The sequence below is a fragment of the Rhipicephalus sanguineus genome, chromosome 10, assembly GCF_013339695.2.
Source record: "Rhipicephalus sanguineus isolate Rsan-2018 chromosome 10, BIME_Rsan_1.4, whole genome shotgun sequence".
NCBI classification, from domain to species: Eukaryota; Metazoa; Arthropoda; class Arachnida; order Ixodida; family Ixodidae; genus Rhipicephalus; species Rhipicephalus sanguineus.
The window spans coordinates 87,526,959-87,540,450 of NC_051185.1; the positions used below are offsets into that span (position 1 = coordinate 87,526,959).

Sequence of the window (13,492 nt, forward strand, 5' to 3'; positions counted from 1 at the left end):
GCCTTCATGGCGTTAGGACTATCTCATCAAGATTATATGTTAGCAGAAGGTCGAAAGAGCAACGCCTAACTATAGATGGCTTTAGTTTCATAGTCTGACTGGTGGCGCGTCATCTGCCTATCTTCACGTTGTCGAAAATGCGCATGTAGTCTGAAATTTGATGATTGCGCACTTTTATACAGGCGTAGGAACTAAGAAACGCGTATAACTATTGAGGCCTGGCTTATCAATAGCAGTAGAAGCGCATGCGTGCTCCAGTCGTCGATTAACTCGCATAAAGAAGAAATGAAATACCTGTATACGTATATTTTTCGCGTGCGTACTCGTGTGATCTGCGTGACAGTTGGCGATCCCTACCTGCGAATGCGCAGATAGGTATTTGTCTACTTACTATTTCACCGCCGTGCGCCTTTTCGGTTGTGTTCGTGTTCGCACGCTCAAGGTGAATCTGGACGGTGAATCAGGTGAATCAGGACCAATGGTCTCGACTTTCCGTCCTTCTATGAAATGCAGGAGATAAGCGTGCATGTACGCAGAACACCCTGTGACACTTCTTGCTGTTCCTGCTCGACAAAATATTTGGAAGTAGTGCGCGGACATTATTATCTCGGTGGTAAAGGACAAGCGGAAAGTACATCTGACTCCCTTTTTTCGTTCGTGAATTTCTAATATGCAGGCTGCTCAACTCCCCAGGCACGATGGAAAGGACTGAGGGACACATTCACAAGAAAGCACAGAGCTTGGAAGGCTCGATGTCCGAGCGGCTCAGAGGCAGATGACTGCAAGGAAATGCGCTGGCCATATTTTCGATCACTAATGTTTCTAAAGGATGAAGCTAAGGTCGGAAGGTGAGCTTAGATGACTTCGCGGATGCTGCTTGTTTTTATCTCTCCCATTCAGTGGCGCTGAGAACAGAACTATTTATTGCGTGCTTCTAATGCTTCTCGACCATCGATGTTCGATACGAGATTTCTGTGCACGCTCCTTCACGTGAAACCAGAGGCGAAGAGCAGTCTGTGTTGTCGTTTTCAATTATCTTGTCTGGATGCCTTGCAGATATCACAGTGACAGCCATACTTTTTGTTTGCCTGCAGCACAATAAGCAACACCAAAACATGTGCATCTGAAAAGAGCCCTACATCGTCAATTGTCCTGGGAACCTACGATGAAAACGACGGTATGGTATGAAACAGGCAGATTCGAATGCACTATAATTTCCGTAATAAGTACAAGCTGAGCAGTTATTAAACGTTAAGTCGTGCAGAGGTAACAGTTAGTGGAACAAAAGGCCACCCCGCCTGCGCAACTATGAACTACTGAAGAATGTTCACGCCATGCATGCTTGTCTTTAAATTGTTCTCAATACAACACCCAACTAAAGGATCCTAAGTGGTATTGCCACATTACTGGATTGTTGCCTGGAACGTTTCACGAATTAATGACCGATATAGTGCACATTCCACCGTTCTGAATTGCAAATTTATATTAAGTGGAGACGGCAGTGGGAATACAGCTCAAAGTTTCGCTTTGTATTTGTGCAGACTTGTCGCAGGAGATGGAAGCACAATATGCCGCATCAGAATCCAACAACACGTTGCTCCAAGAACCCTCCAGCATTGTGGTGGATGATGGAGTGCATTTGCATTCCAGCTCTATTCCATTCGATGTTGTGTCGTGGGTGTCCAGCCAGGATGCTGCACTGACTGCAAATTCATCCATATCGCCATCGAAGAAGCGTGCCTCACCAAAGAAAAAAAGCCTGGTTGATATGGAAATCGAGAAGGTTGACCAACAGATCAATACATGTGACGATGAGTGCACACTTTTTGGACAGATCGTGGGTAAAAAAATTAGCTTGTGTCCTAAACTTAGACGCACTGCACTCATGATAGAGCTTTTGCAAACACTGGAGCGATATGAAGGTGCGGAGTGAAAAGTCTTTTGTGAAGCTCTTCTCGAAGTGTCCTTTTCACCATAGATTCATAGAGAACAGCGCGCACAATGAAAATAAAATGTATTTTTTCTTTGTTATAACTGCAGGTGTCTTACCTCCGGGACAACCGGGACAACCGCATTAAAACAACATGCACACTTATAAGTCATTAAGGAGCAATGTTATGCGTGATGCCAGCACTCTCGCTGAAGTTCTTGCATGAGATGTTCCCTAAATTGAGTACGCGGCTTTCGCTTGCTTCTTTCTGCCGCTCCCCTAGGATTATATTGCCGTGTCTATCAGTGGCATCCCCAAACCTTGGGGACATACGTTGTTTCATTTCCCACACAGATGTGCAGCGAAAATCACGCAAGCACAACAAATTTGACTCGGCACGACTTGAGGTTTAGCGAGTTCAAGAGCGCTCGCCTATTTGCTGTTAAACTACCAAACGCATTTTCGACAATACGCTTGATGAAATGCAATAGAGCACCGGACGCGTTATCTGGATATAATGTGGAGGGGGCCTTAGTCCGTACCCACAGAAAGATGAAATAACACTGGCTTGATTTTCATCAAATTAAAAGCATGTTGTTGGGTAGATTACGGCCTGAAACAACCGTGGGATTATGAGGGACACCGTAGTGGGGGGCTCCGATTAAAATTTTAACACGTGGGGTTCTTTAACGTTCACTTTGAAAATATTTTAAAAATCTAAGCAGAGGAGCCAAGGTCGATTCAAATAGGTCGCGAAGCTTCGGGCGAAAAACGGTTCAGAACCTATTGCCAACGACACCAGCAAGGCGAATTATGGGTGCTGCGATTGAAGCGCGACTATGTTTGGAGGGAACAAACACTAATAGCGAAAAACTAAGTTTTATTCAAACGTAAAGCAATGTTTATGTTTTACAAATTACATTTATTTCCCGAACAATATTATGTAGGTGCACTGTGCCAAGAATGTACGACAGTGTTTAATTCTTACGAAAAACCTTTTTCTTAGCACCCCCTGAAGAGAGGCGCACGTCATTGTCATTCAGGGCAGCCCTTGCAGTGCATGGAAAGGCGCGTTCGTAAGTTCGTCTGCGACGACACGCCCCCTCAGGTGTTCTGGTGTTTCGCACTTGCATGCGTTCTGTGAATTGATGTGGTGAGAATTTGATTTTGGTGTGCGCGAAGTTGCGAAGTGCGTTTCATCGTTGGTGAACGTATTGGCTACGGTGTTCAACGGACAACAGCACGAGGCGGCTAACATTTCATGCCGAACGCTTTCCTCGGCACTCGCGAAAACAATGTGTTGTTCCAAGGATGCAATAGCCTGGCGAGCCGCACACCTGGCGAGCCGTCTCTTCTAGATAAGACACCGGGGCAACGGTACGGAGTATTCTGCTAGCTGGATTTTCATGGATCAGTATTCCTTGCCCGGTTTCCTTCGTGAACGCGCGGTGCCTACTATATTTCCTGTTATCAGTGAGCAGATCGCTAAGTTGTCTGTCGCGCTACAATCACTACAATTCGCATGTCTTGATATGCTGCACGTAAGGTAATTTATCGGAACAAAAGGCAAAACATAGTGCACGTAGTCTACGCACTTTTTGCACTTATTATGACATTTCTTGCTCATTGTTAGGGTGTGTAATGGCGTTATTGTTACCATTGAAAAAAACTGAAATATCATTATATTGGCGTGACCAGGCGTCATTTCTTCTCGTTAGAACTGAAGCACACATGCAATGCGCTCTTTAAGTCCCCTGCGCATGTGCGAAGCAAGTAAGCAACGCTGCAAACATGAGAGGTACGCTGTTGCCTACTTTATTCACGCTGTGGAAGATGACACGAACGCAGAATAAAAGCTCAAAGAATAAAGTTTCCTGGTAAAACCAAGGCGAATTGCAGGACGGTACTCTTAAACACCGCTTTTTAGTCACGGGTCGATATTAGTTTAGCTAGCGTTGGCTTCAAGCGCATTCGCCAAGGGCTTGCCGGCTCGCCGTAGCGCGAGTCCTTAGCGATCAGGGGCCTAAGAAGAATATTTTGAGGTCAAATTTCGCGCTAGGGCCAACAAAATGACGTCACGTTTTTACCGGATATTGCGTCACATCCGCTTTATTTTTTTTCCGCCGGAAGTGTTCCCTCCTCACACAGATGGCGCTAAGCCCCATGAGCAGCTGATGAGCAGCCATTTTCTGAACGTATGGGCTTCTATGGAAGCTTCGCTACCATTTACATTTACCTTGGAGGAGCGTGCTTGTACTTCGCCCTCAGCAATTTTGACCGTCGTAGCCGAGAATTCACAACCTCGCCCTCGTTCTCCGCAGCGCAATGCCATAGCTGATGGCACGCCCGCAGCATTTTTAGCCCGCTCGGCTCAGCGCAGCGCATGCGGGGAGCTTCTCGGCAGGAACCTAATAGTTCGCGGGTGAAAGGCGGCACAGTAGAGCACGATTTGAAGGTTATCCCGCGAGTGTCGACCGGCCTAGCGTCCTAGGGACTTAGCGGCGCGTTTCGGAACAGTGAAAATCAAAATTTAACATTCTTCTCTCCCTCGTTGGCTGTTACATGCTACAACGATCACCCCTACGACGGACTCTTCACCCTTTCTCTCTATTTTACGCTTTCCATTCGCTGCGATCAAGCGTGTGCTTCGTTGGCTCTTACCTCTGCGGACGATCACGTAATTGATGGGAAAGATTGTAAAGCCGATGCTTGGCACTGCGTCATTTGAACGACTTTAAGTTGAACAAAATATGTCGCGTCGTCATAAGAAAAAAGAATAAATGAAAATGTGCCTTCCTCAGATGGGAGCGATCGCACCTTAAGGAACAGCAAAAAGTGCGAGTGAAGCTTGCCTGATACCTCCTTCTCCTCGATATAGGGTTCTGGGCCGTGGCGCTGCTGTAGTTCCTGGCTGATGCTCGCGCGATAACCTTCAAATCGCGCTCGACTGTACCTTCTGACTACAGGGTCAGTCCTTACATTCTATTTTTTCATGTTTTTAGGCAACCGTGTAGAAATTTTCGAGAGGCAGGCTATTCTATTGTGCGCAATCGGTGATGTAATTTAGTCTATAATTGAACGTTCCGATATTATGATTGTTGTTTTTGTTTTCACAACCAACCATAGAACTCAAAGAATGTTTTGCTGATGGGCATGACGAGTTTAAGCTTCTGTTATCTTTTTTTAGATAATTTCTTTGTGAGTATGCGAGGCAGTGAAAACTTCCCGGAATTTCAAAGTGCTTAAAAAGCCGCCAGATCCCACGCATTGTGGGAATCGATGTAATGCGAAGCAGCCAGTAAAGAGCTGCATGCATCGTATTGTCTGTCATTGAGGAAAATCCGTGCCACTCATGATATTTATTTTCGTTACACAGTAACGTCGCGCAATACCAATTTCGGGGTAGACCAAGCTAGCGAAACGGCCGCCAGCGCACCATGAGCGCGGCACGTAAGTCATGCTGTACATGACATGCTCTCGTGATTTTCATGTTGTCATGTTAATTATGCTCGTCATACAGTCACATCGCGCAACACCGATTTCGGGGTAGATCAAGCCAGCAAAACGGCCCCCAGCGCACCATGAGCGGGGCACATAAGTCATGTTGTACATGACATGCGTGTCATCGTTTTAATAATAATATCTGGGGTTTAACGTCCCAAAACCACGATATGATTATGAGAGACGCCGTAGTGGAGGGCTCCGGAAATTTCGACCACCTGGGGTTCTTTAACGTGCACCTAAATCTAAGTACACAGGCCTCAAACATTTTCGCCTCCATCGAAAATGCAGCCGCCGCAGCCGGGATTCGCTCTCGCGACTTTCGGGTCAGCAGTCGAGTGCCATAACCACTAGACCACCGTAGCGGGGCTGTCATGGTTTCATGTTAACTCGTGCTACTTATGTTCGTCATACAGTCATGTCGCAAGATATCAATTTTTGGTATATATCACGCTATCGAAACGGCCGCCAGCGCATCATGAGCGTGGCACGTAGGTCATGTTGTACATGAAATGCGTGTCATGATTTTCATGTTAACTTATGTTATTTACGTTCGTTACACAGTAACGTCGCGCAGTACCAATGTTGGTATACATCAAGCTAGCGAAACGGCCGCGAGCGCACCATGAGCGTGGCATGTATAACGTGCTGTACATGACATGCGTGTCATGATTTGCTCGTTAGGACCTGTCAGTTATGTTCGTCGTACACTCTTGTCACGCCGTATCAATTTTGGTACATATCAAGTTAACAAAACGGCCGTCAGAGCACCAAGACTGTTGCATGTATATCATGTCGTTCATGACATGCATATCAGGATTTTCATGTTATGACTCGTCATTCATGTTCGTCATACAGTCATGTTATGCCATACCAATATTGGTGTACATTCTATTAACGACACGAGCAGGAGAGCACAAAGTCGTAGCCGGCTAGATAGATAGATAGATAGATAGACAGATAGATAGATGGATAGATAGATAGATAGATAGATAGATAGATAGATAGATAGATAGATAGATAGATAGATAGATAGATAGATAGATAGATAGATAGATAGATAGATAGATAGATAGATAGATAGATAGATAGATAGATAGATAGATAGATAGATACGCTCAAAGTCACAGAAGTTCTCTTAGAAATGCTTCGCATTTAAAAAATACTACATTGCGTGCTCCATTGCGACGAAATAAGTAAAGAAAGCTGTTTTGTCTACCGGTGGCTACTACCATAATCATATGTGACTGTTGCTCAATACGTAAAAAAAGCTTTCCTGTGTGCAAGCATTCCGTAGGATTAATGTTTGAAATGTAGTTATATGTAAACGTGAGCTCCGCTTTGGTGTTGTCCTAAATAGTTTGCAATTGCGATTGGGTAAGTGAGTCTTTCAGCAAGGAAAAGATATATTAAAAAAAAAGAAGTGAGAATATTTGCATGAAGCATATTGGCCTTCGTAAACTACGCCAATGCTATTTGCAATAAAAAGTGCTTAAAAAGAAGGTCGTTGTGGCGAAAGCTACGTCGTTACAAACTATGACTTCGATCTCCATACTCAATCACGCGGATACTCCAAAATCCCCGTGGCGTATACATCGTTCAACGCGCATAACTTATAGCGCATTCTGTAATCCCCGGTTTAAATCTTCGAAACTGCGTAGAGGATCTCTTCCCTAGGCAAATTGCTCACGGCGGTGCGAGTGGTTACCGTTTTTCTTCGAATATTAGGGGCTCAATCTCATATTTGAAGTTGAAGAGCAAGGAAGTTTTATACCACTGCGAAACTTTATACCTTAGCATTACAATCTCACCGAATTAGGGACTCTCGACTTGTGTTGTACCGCAGTCCCTGCGCGCAAAAACGTTATCGCGGTCTCCACTACAGTGCCAGAACTCGTCATTCAATAACGGCTAGATGGTCAACGCGCCTACTTTATGCAGTGTTCCACCACAAATAATCTAGTTTATGTGTTCGCCGTCGATAGAGCATAGATAGCCCGTGTTCCTGTAGCTACAACAAACAACGCTAACTCCTCTGTGTCAGTCCTTAGTTACTTTCTGCGATAAAACCGGGTGCGCTAAGAAGAACGAGCGGCAAGTTGGTATTCCTGCTAATTAAGTGCAGCGCTAGGAAACGCGCTTGCACTCGTGAAACCGACACGCTCCGAGGAATAACGTTCAGGTACGCGCAACTCTAGTAAGTTTGAGGGGCGAAAATTACTTCTAAAAAAGTTTATCGATGCATTTCACAAAGCAAACTGCAACAACAGTAAGAAAACGTTAAAGGCGGATCACAGAGAGAAGCTGCGCGTTAGGCAGGCTGTATAGAGTAAACACCTTTCGGTGATATGAACGCAACTGCCGTGGCAATTCTAGGAATGAAGGCCGCCTATGGTAGTAATTCTATTTCCTCTCGGCTGTTGGTAATCCGTGCGTGACGATGCGGTAATATCTTTACTGGTCAAGGCACAGGCTACACCTAATGACTCCACCTTCCTTTCGGACAACGCCAAGACTTGCGTGTGTACAATTCTATAGAAGCCGGACCGGAGGCCCGGGTTTCGGTAATGGTATTTCGGGATGTGGTGGCGGAGATTGCAGTTGCGCGATGGCGCAAGTTTGATTGGAATTCCGCCGCACCACAGTGTCTCGATCGCCGTCGCTTGTGTCGAGAAAATGGTCATAAATGGCCATGGCAAATGCACACTACAGACAGACCACCCTCTGTGCCGCAGTGCGGAATTGATTGTGTAGAGTATTTCGAATGAAGAAAGAAACAATATACCCAGATTGAACTGCTCGTTCGCATAGTTTTCCAGTTTCTGTTCCGTGCCAAGGCCACGAATCTCTTTCGGATTCAGCTGGCACAATAATTGAAGTCGTACGCTTGAACAACAAAAATGTTTACTTTTCCGGGTCTTCGAAGCTGCGGCAGCGCTCGAAGCAGCGCGCGATTCATAGCGCCTGAAAGTAATTTCAGGTATTAATGAGTGGCTAACCTTCCAGCTTCAGAGTTTAGGCTGAAGGGTCTCTGGTGGCTTTCGCCACAGAGGCCTGTCAGATTCAGGATGCTTGTATCTTTCTAGATCATTACACAAATAAATATCCAGGAAATGCACAAGGCTTACCTGTGGAGTATTATTATGCACCAGGATAAATGGTCCTGACCAGATCAACGAATGCAATGTCACACGGTCGTGACACCCAGTCATGTATGGGGGAAAGCTCTTGCTGTGAAAGATCAGTGTAAATATGTGTTGCGAGCGACTGAAACCGTGAACGGCATTCTTTTTTATGACCTTGAGTTTAAAACTTCTTAATAAAAACTGAAGGGGCAAACATTGTACTAATACCTATATACGCTGCCCTAAGGCAATTATTGCAGCTGGCATTGTGAATAGTACGCGCCAATCATTCCGCAGTGAGAGAACTACATGTGGAAATATTGTGTTTTTTTTAAAGCATGGTGCCATTCATATAGGCGATATACAGTGCTGGGCAGTATCGAAGATACATGTATCTTAGATACTATCTTAGATACTCTTTGGGTATCTTGTATTTGTATCGCGATACGTCCCGCAAAACGAGTATCTGTATCTGTATTTCCGATACATTCAATAATGTATCGTGTATCTTAAGATACAAGATACTTCTATAGAAACACCCCCGAGCGAAACGATAAACATGGCTGAACTCCGCTTCTCAAGCTGATACTGCTACCACTAAGCTACCAGAATAAAACTAGGCGACAGTGACATTCTTTTATTTTTTCCGCCAGAGTGCTTCAGCGAGCACACGCTATTAGGTCTACGCGTCCCCATTGGTGGAGCAGTGTCACGTGATGGCACTCGGGCCATCTCGACAAAAACTAGCGCGCGAAAGTCTACGCGCATCCGGCCTTTTGTTTTCTCGATGTTTACTTTCTTTGTAGTTGTGTCAGTGTTATGACATTTGTTCGTAGTCACGGCACTGTGTTGCGTACTCCATTGCGTGCGGCGCCTTCCGCTCAAATTATGATGTGTCATTATTGTTATCGATAGTGTCGTTATCGAAGTTTTTCTCACGTTGTGCTTCGTTTCCAGTCTCAGGAATGCAAGAATGGGGTTGCTTTGCGTCTCGCTGGTTTCACACATCAGCGATTAGTGATATATCGTGGATGTAAGCTTCACTTACGTACGACGAGATTCATTTATATAAAAATCAGGTAACAACAAACGTCGCAAATCTGTTGCCGATGCTGGATACAGTAGAAGGAGACGAGCATTTACGAAACAGAAGATATTTTGGCGCGCTCTTTCTTTGTACTTCCTGCTGAATTATCCAAGAAATCCTTTAATGATAATTTGACCGTTAGCACAGTGCTCTCTTTGCTGTCCTCCGTCTGCATTACCTGGGCTTCTGCATAGTTTTTGCTCGCTTGTTTACTGTAATATATCTTTTGTAACCTGTTCCTAAATTCGTTCTCTGCTTTATTTTTATTTTTTAACTACCTGCGTCATTGCTACTATTCCCACATATAAACTCCATGTGAGTTTACTGTTATGTAAAGGCGATGATGAAGACAAAAGTAGAATAATTTGAGCGTGCTTAGATGACACCGTAACAAAAATTCTGCTTACGATATAGTAAAATAGCGAAATTGAGTTTGCATTATAATAAATGAAATTATAAAACAAATCAAGAACGTTAGGAAGGGGATTTAAGAAACAAAGTAATAAGTACTCCGTTTTTCTCATGAGCGTCCCCACTAGCCGTTTCATGCTATTTTCCATAGGCAATGAGTCTCCTCCTGTCTCACGTTAAGATTTAAGTTGGCGATTCATCATGCTCTATTGTCATAATTTTTAGGGGTGCCGCCTTTATCGTATTTATACAGGGTTCTTCACGTAACTGGAACCAAATATTTACAAAGAAGTGGTTAACCTCAACTGAATAAAACCAACGACATGGTTGATCAAACCATGTCGTATTTTTATATATCGCTTAATTTGTTAATTCACTAAGATGAATTATGCAACAGGTATAATATTCACTTTAGGGCCAAGTGCGTTTCGTTACTTTGTAGAGGGCATTCCAAAACGACCGATCAAACTTTTTGTGGAAACGTACAGGGGGGATGTAAAGAAACGAGAACATGCGGCATCTACATTCTCCACTGTTTCGCATATATTTTCAAGCTATTGTACCCTGAATAATAATAAAAGCCAATGGAGTCTTCCATTATACAATCAAGCACCATTCTAGCATCTTTTTATTGTCACCAAGGTCGCAGCCTGAGGAAAACAGCGCGCAGCACTCTTCACATTTCTTTCCATCCCCACTGTACATGCTACGAAGTGACTTTTTCCGGCGTTTATAGAAAGCCGGAGAAATACTACCACGTACTGCCTTCGTGCGCTATCGTACTGCAGCGCCCTCAAACGTGCATCGATTGCAACGAACGGCGAGTGGACCGCGGCGAAATGAGCGGCCGCTGCTCTAAGCATCGGCTCCATAGTGCGTCCGCATTTCTGACTGCCGCACACGGCTGCTCTAAGCATCGGCTCCATAGTGCGTCCGCATTTCTGACTGCCGCACACGCCAAGTAGACGCCATCGTCCCTGAGAAGCGATAGGCTGACGGTTCGCGCGCCGGTTGTTTCGGTGGAAGCACGTTTCAGAGCGCTGCCGTACGGTAGTGCATGAGCGCAGTGACGAGGTTTGATTTCATTCACCACGCAGCATGTACGTCGCCAAAAAAGTTCTATCGGTCGTTTTCAAATGCGCTCTATTACGCGACGAAGCGCACTTGGCCTAAAGGGATAATTGAAAATGTTGCATAATTGCCCTTAGTTAATTAACCAATTCAACGCTATACAAAAACACTACAACGAGCGCCACATGACGGTAGACCATATGCCGTCGGCTTCATTCAGTCGCGGTTAACCACTTCTTTTTTAATATTTGGTTCTGCTTACGTGAAACGTGTACACTTATTCAATTTGATTGTTTAATACCGAACCGCCCTGCTTTTCGCTTATATTCATTTTCCTTGTTAAGGTCACCGTATTTTTTGTTTTTTCACTTTTAGAAATCAGCAGGTAGCAGAGCTAGAAGTGGCAATAGTGTGAATAGCAGCGATATCCTGCGACGCTTTCTGCCGGTATACTATATGTCTGAGACGTCTCTGGGTGGTACAACTCCTCTCGGAGGAGAAATGGTGCAAGATTGCACGTTAGTGAATATGTTGCTAACGAACGCTTTACGCCAGCTGGTAAGTAGAATATGAAAACCCATTGCAGTTTTATGTCCTGAATGAATTTTGAGCACTGACTCTGTAGTTATCGTCTTCAAACGATGCAAGAAATATCGCTACCAGCGTTGCTGCTCTACAACTGTCGGGTGATGCGGTATTGCGAAAACGGTAATACGCTTACGGACAAGGTAAGACTGCACAGCAGCCATCGCGACATCGTGCCGAGGCTTCGTAATGGTGTTCTTGCAAATAGATGGCGACCCGCTAGCTGATCGCCAAGTAGAGCAGCGACACCCATCAATTACAGAAGTGTGAAGCAAAAACCACTGACAGCGCAGTGTATACACCAGAGCACGCCTGTCTCGCACCCAGGCTACTGGCGAGCCGAGCGGATACTCACGCACCCAGACGCCGGGCTGACCGGGCTGCCAAGGCGCGCGCGGGCTGCACCAAGTAAACAGGGCAAGCGGCAGTTCTGAGACTTTAAAGTCCGAAAAAGTACCCGTTCACGCCGCTTCAGCGTATCAGAGCTCGTCTGGGCACTACTGCGTTGTCTTTGGATGACAAAACAAGCAGCGCAACAAGGGAATATTAGCGTTGTCTGCGACGATTACGACGCGCCACGGAAATAGTGCCGGTGCGGTGTTTTCAGCTTCGCCGCGAGTGGATAACTAGGAGCCGAGTGAAAATGCGCCAGTAAGTACACTAACTGCGTGTATTCCGCATTGTGATGCCCACCTATTTCATTTTGCGAACCTAATTTGCGTGACACGCAGCTGGGTTAATTGAAGGCAGGCGCGGGCTTTGTGTGGGGGTGCACTTCATACCTTTGAGCGTTTCCTTTGACGACAATCTAGTGCAAGGTAGTGCTTTCAAGCGCAAGCAATCAGCATGCTTTGCCACGTTCAACGTAGTATTAAGCTTTAGTGCTTTTGATGGCATCCACGCCTTCGACATTTCGTCTTCAAAAGGTAATAAATGTCACGGTGCTCCTCCATATCTGGCCAGAATTTCGTGCTTTCATTTCAGTGTTTGATGTCCCCAAATTTATTTGGACACGAGGCATCCAGCTGCACAGAATACATATATTGGCACGTAAGTAAACAGTACTCGCGCCAGTGTCCTTTACGTCACAGGCGTAGCTAACCGGCTTGACTAAGAGTAGCACAGTTTCGCTTGTAAAGCACCGTCGTTACAAGACTAAAATCGCGCAGGTAGCTTCCAAAAGGGATCGCTGAACGATACTGCAGGCTATACTCTCTGATAGCACGCTTTTGTGAGCAAGACGCATTATTGTAAGAGCGCTCGTGAAACAAAAATTATGTTCCGCGAAACTACCTGTAAAGCGTCCTCTAATTATTACGCGATGCATGCTGAAATAATGAGTTTTCACAAAACTTTGTGCACAACTTGTAATATGGGGCAACAAAACATCGTTTCACTCTTTCGTGAGCTGCAATGCAATTAGGATTCACGCGTACTACAGCGAGAACGTTTTTTTTTTACAATTGTAACAGCGTACGTATCTGACGAGGTTGCTTCCGCAGCCCACTCAGCACGTACTGTATACATTGTGGACTTGCATGAGCAAGATGTTCTTGATGTTCCAATAAAATTAGTGAAAATGTCCAGGCTAGAAAAGACGCGAAACACGCTCTCCGACGGGCTGAGTTTCGGGAGTTTCACGTTTGCTCTGCTTAGCGTCTGCTGGCGTGGCAGCCCGCGCATGTTGTTTCGTCGCGTGTGCGATAGATGGCGCGACGCGCGATGCAAATATGGCGATGCGCATGGAATTCGCTGTGTTTTGGTCTATAAAGAGCTGTCATA

At 45.2% G+C, this 13,492-nt stretch overlaps 1 protein-coding gene across 1 annotated transcript in view; it reads left to right on the top strand.

Annotated features, from left to right (window-relative positions):
* Positions 1-1,964, top strand: part of LOC119407050 (uncharacterized) — a 5,418-nt gene extending 3,454 nt beyond the window's left edge. Inside the window, exons 2-4 of the mRNA XM_037673887.2 lie at positions 677-848; positions 1,095-1,177; positions 1,542-1,964. Coding sequence (XP_037529815.2) covers positions 677-848; positions 1,095-1,177; positions 1,542-1,933 — 647 coding nt within the window. The 3' untranslated portion in view covers positions 1,934-1,964. The remainder of the gene's footprint in view (positions 1-676; positions 849-1,094; positions 1,178-1,541) is intronic.
* The last annotated feature ends 11,528 nt before the right edge of the window (positions 1,965-13,492 follow it).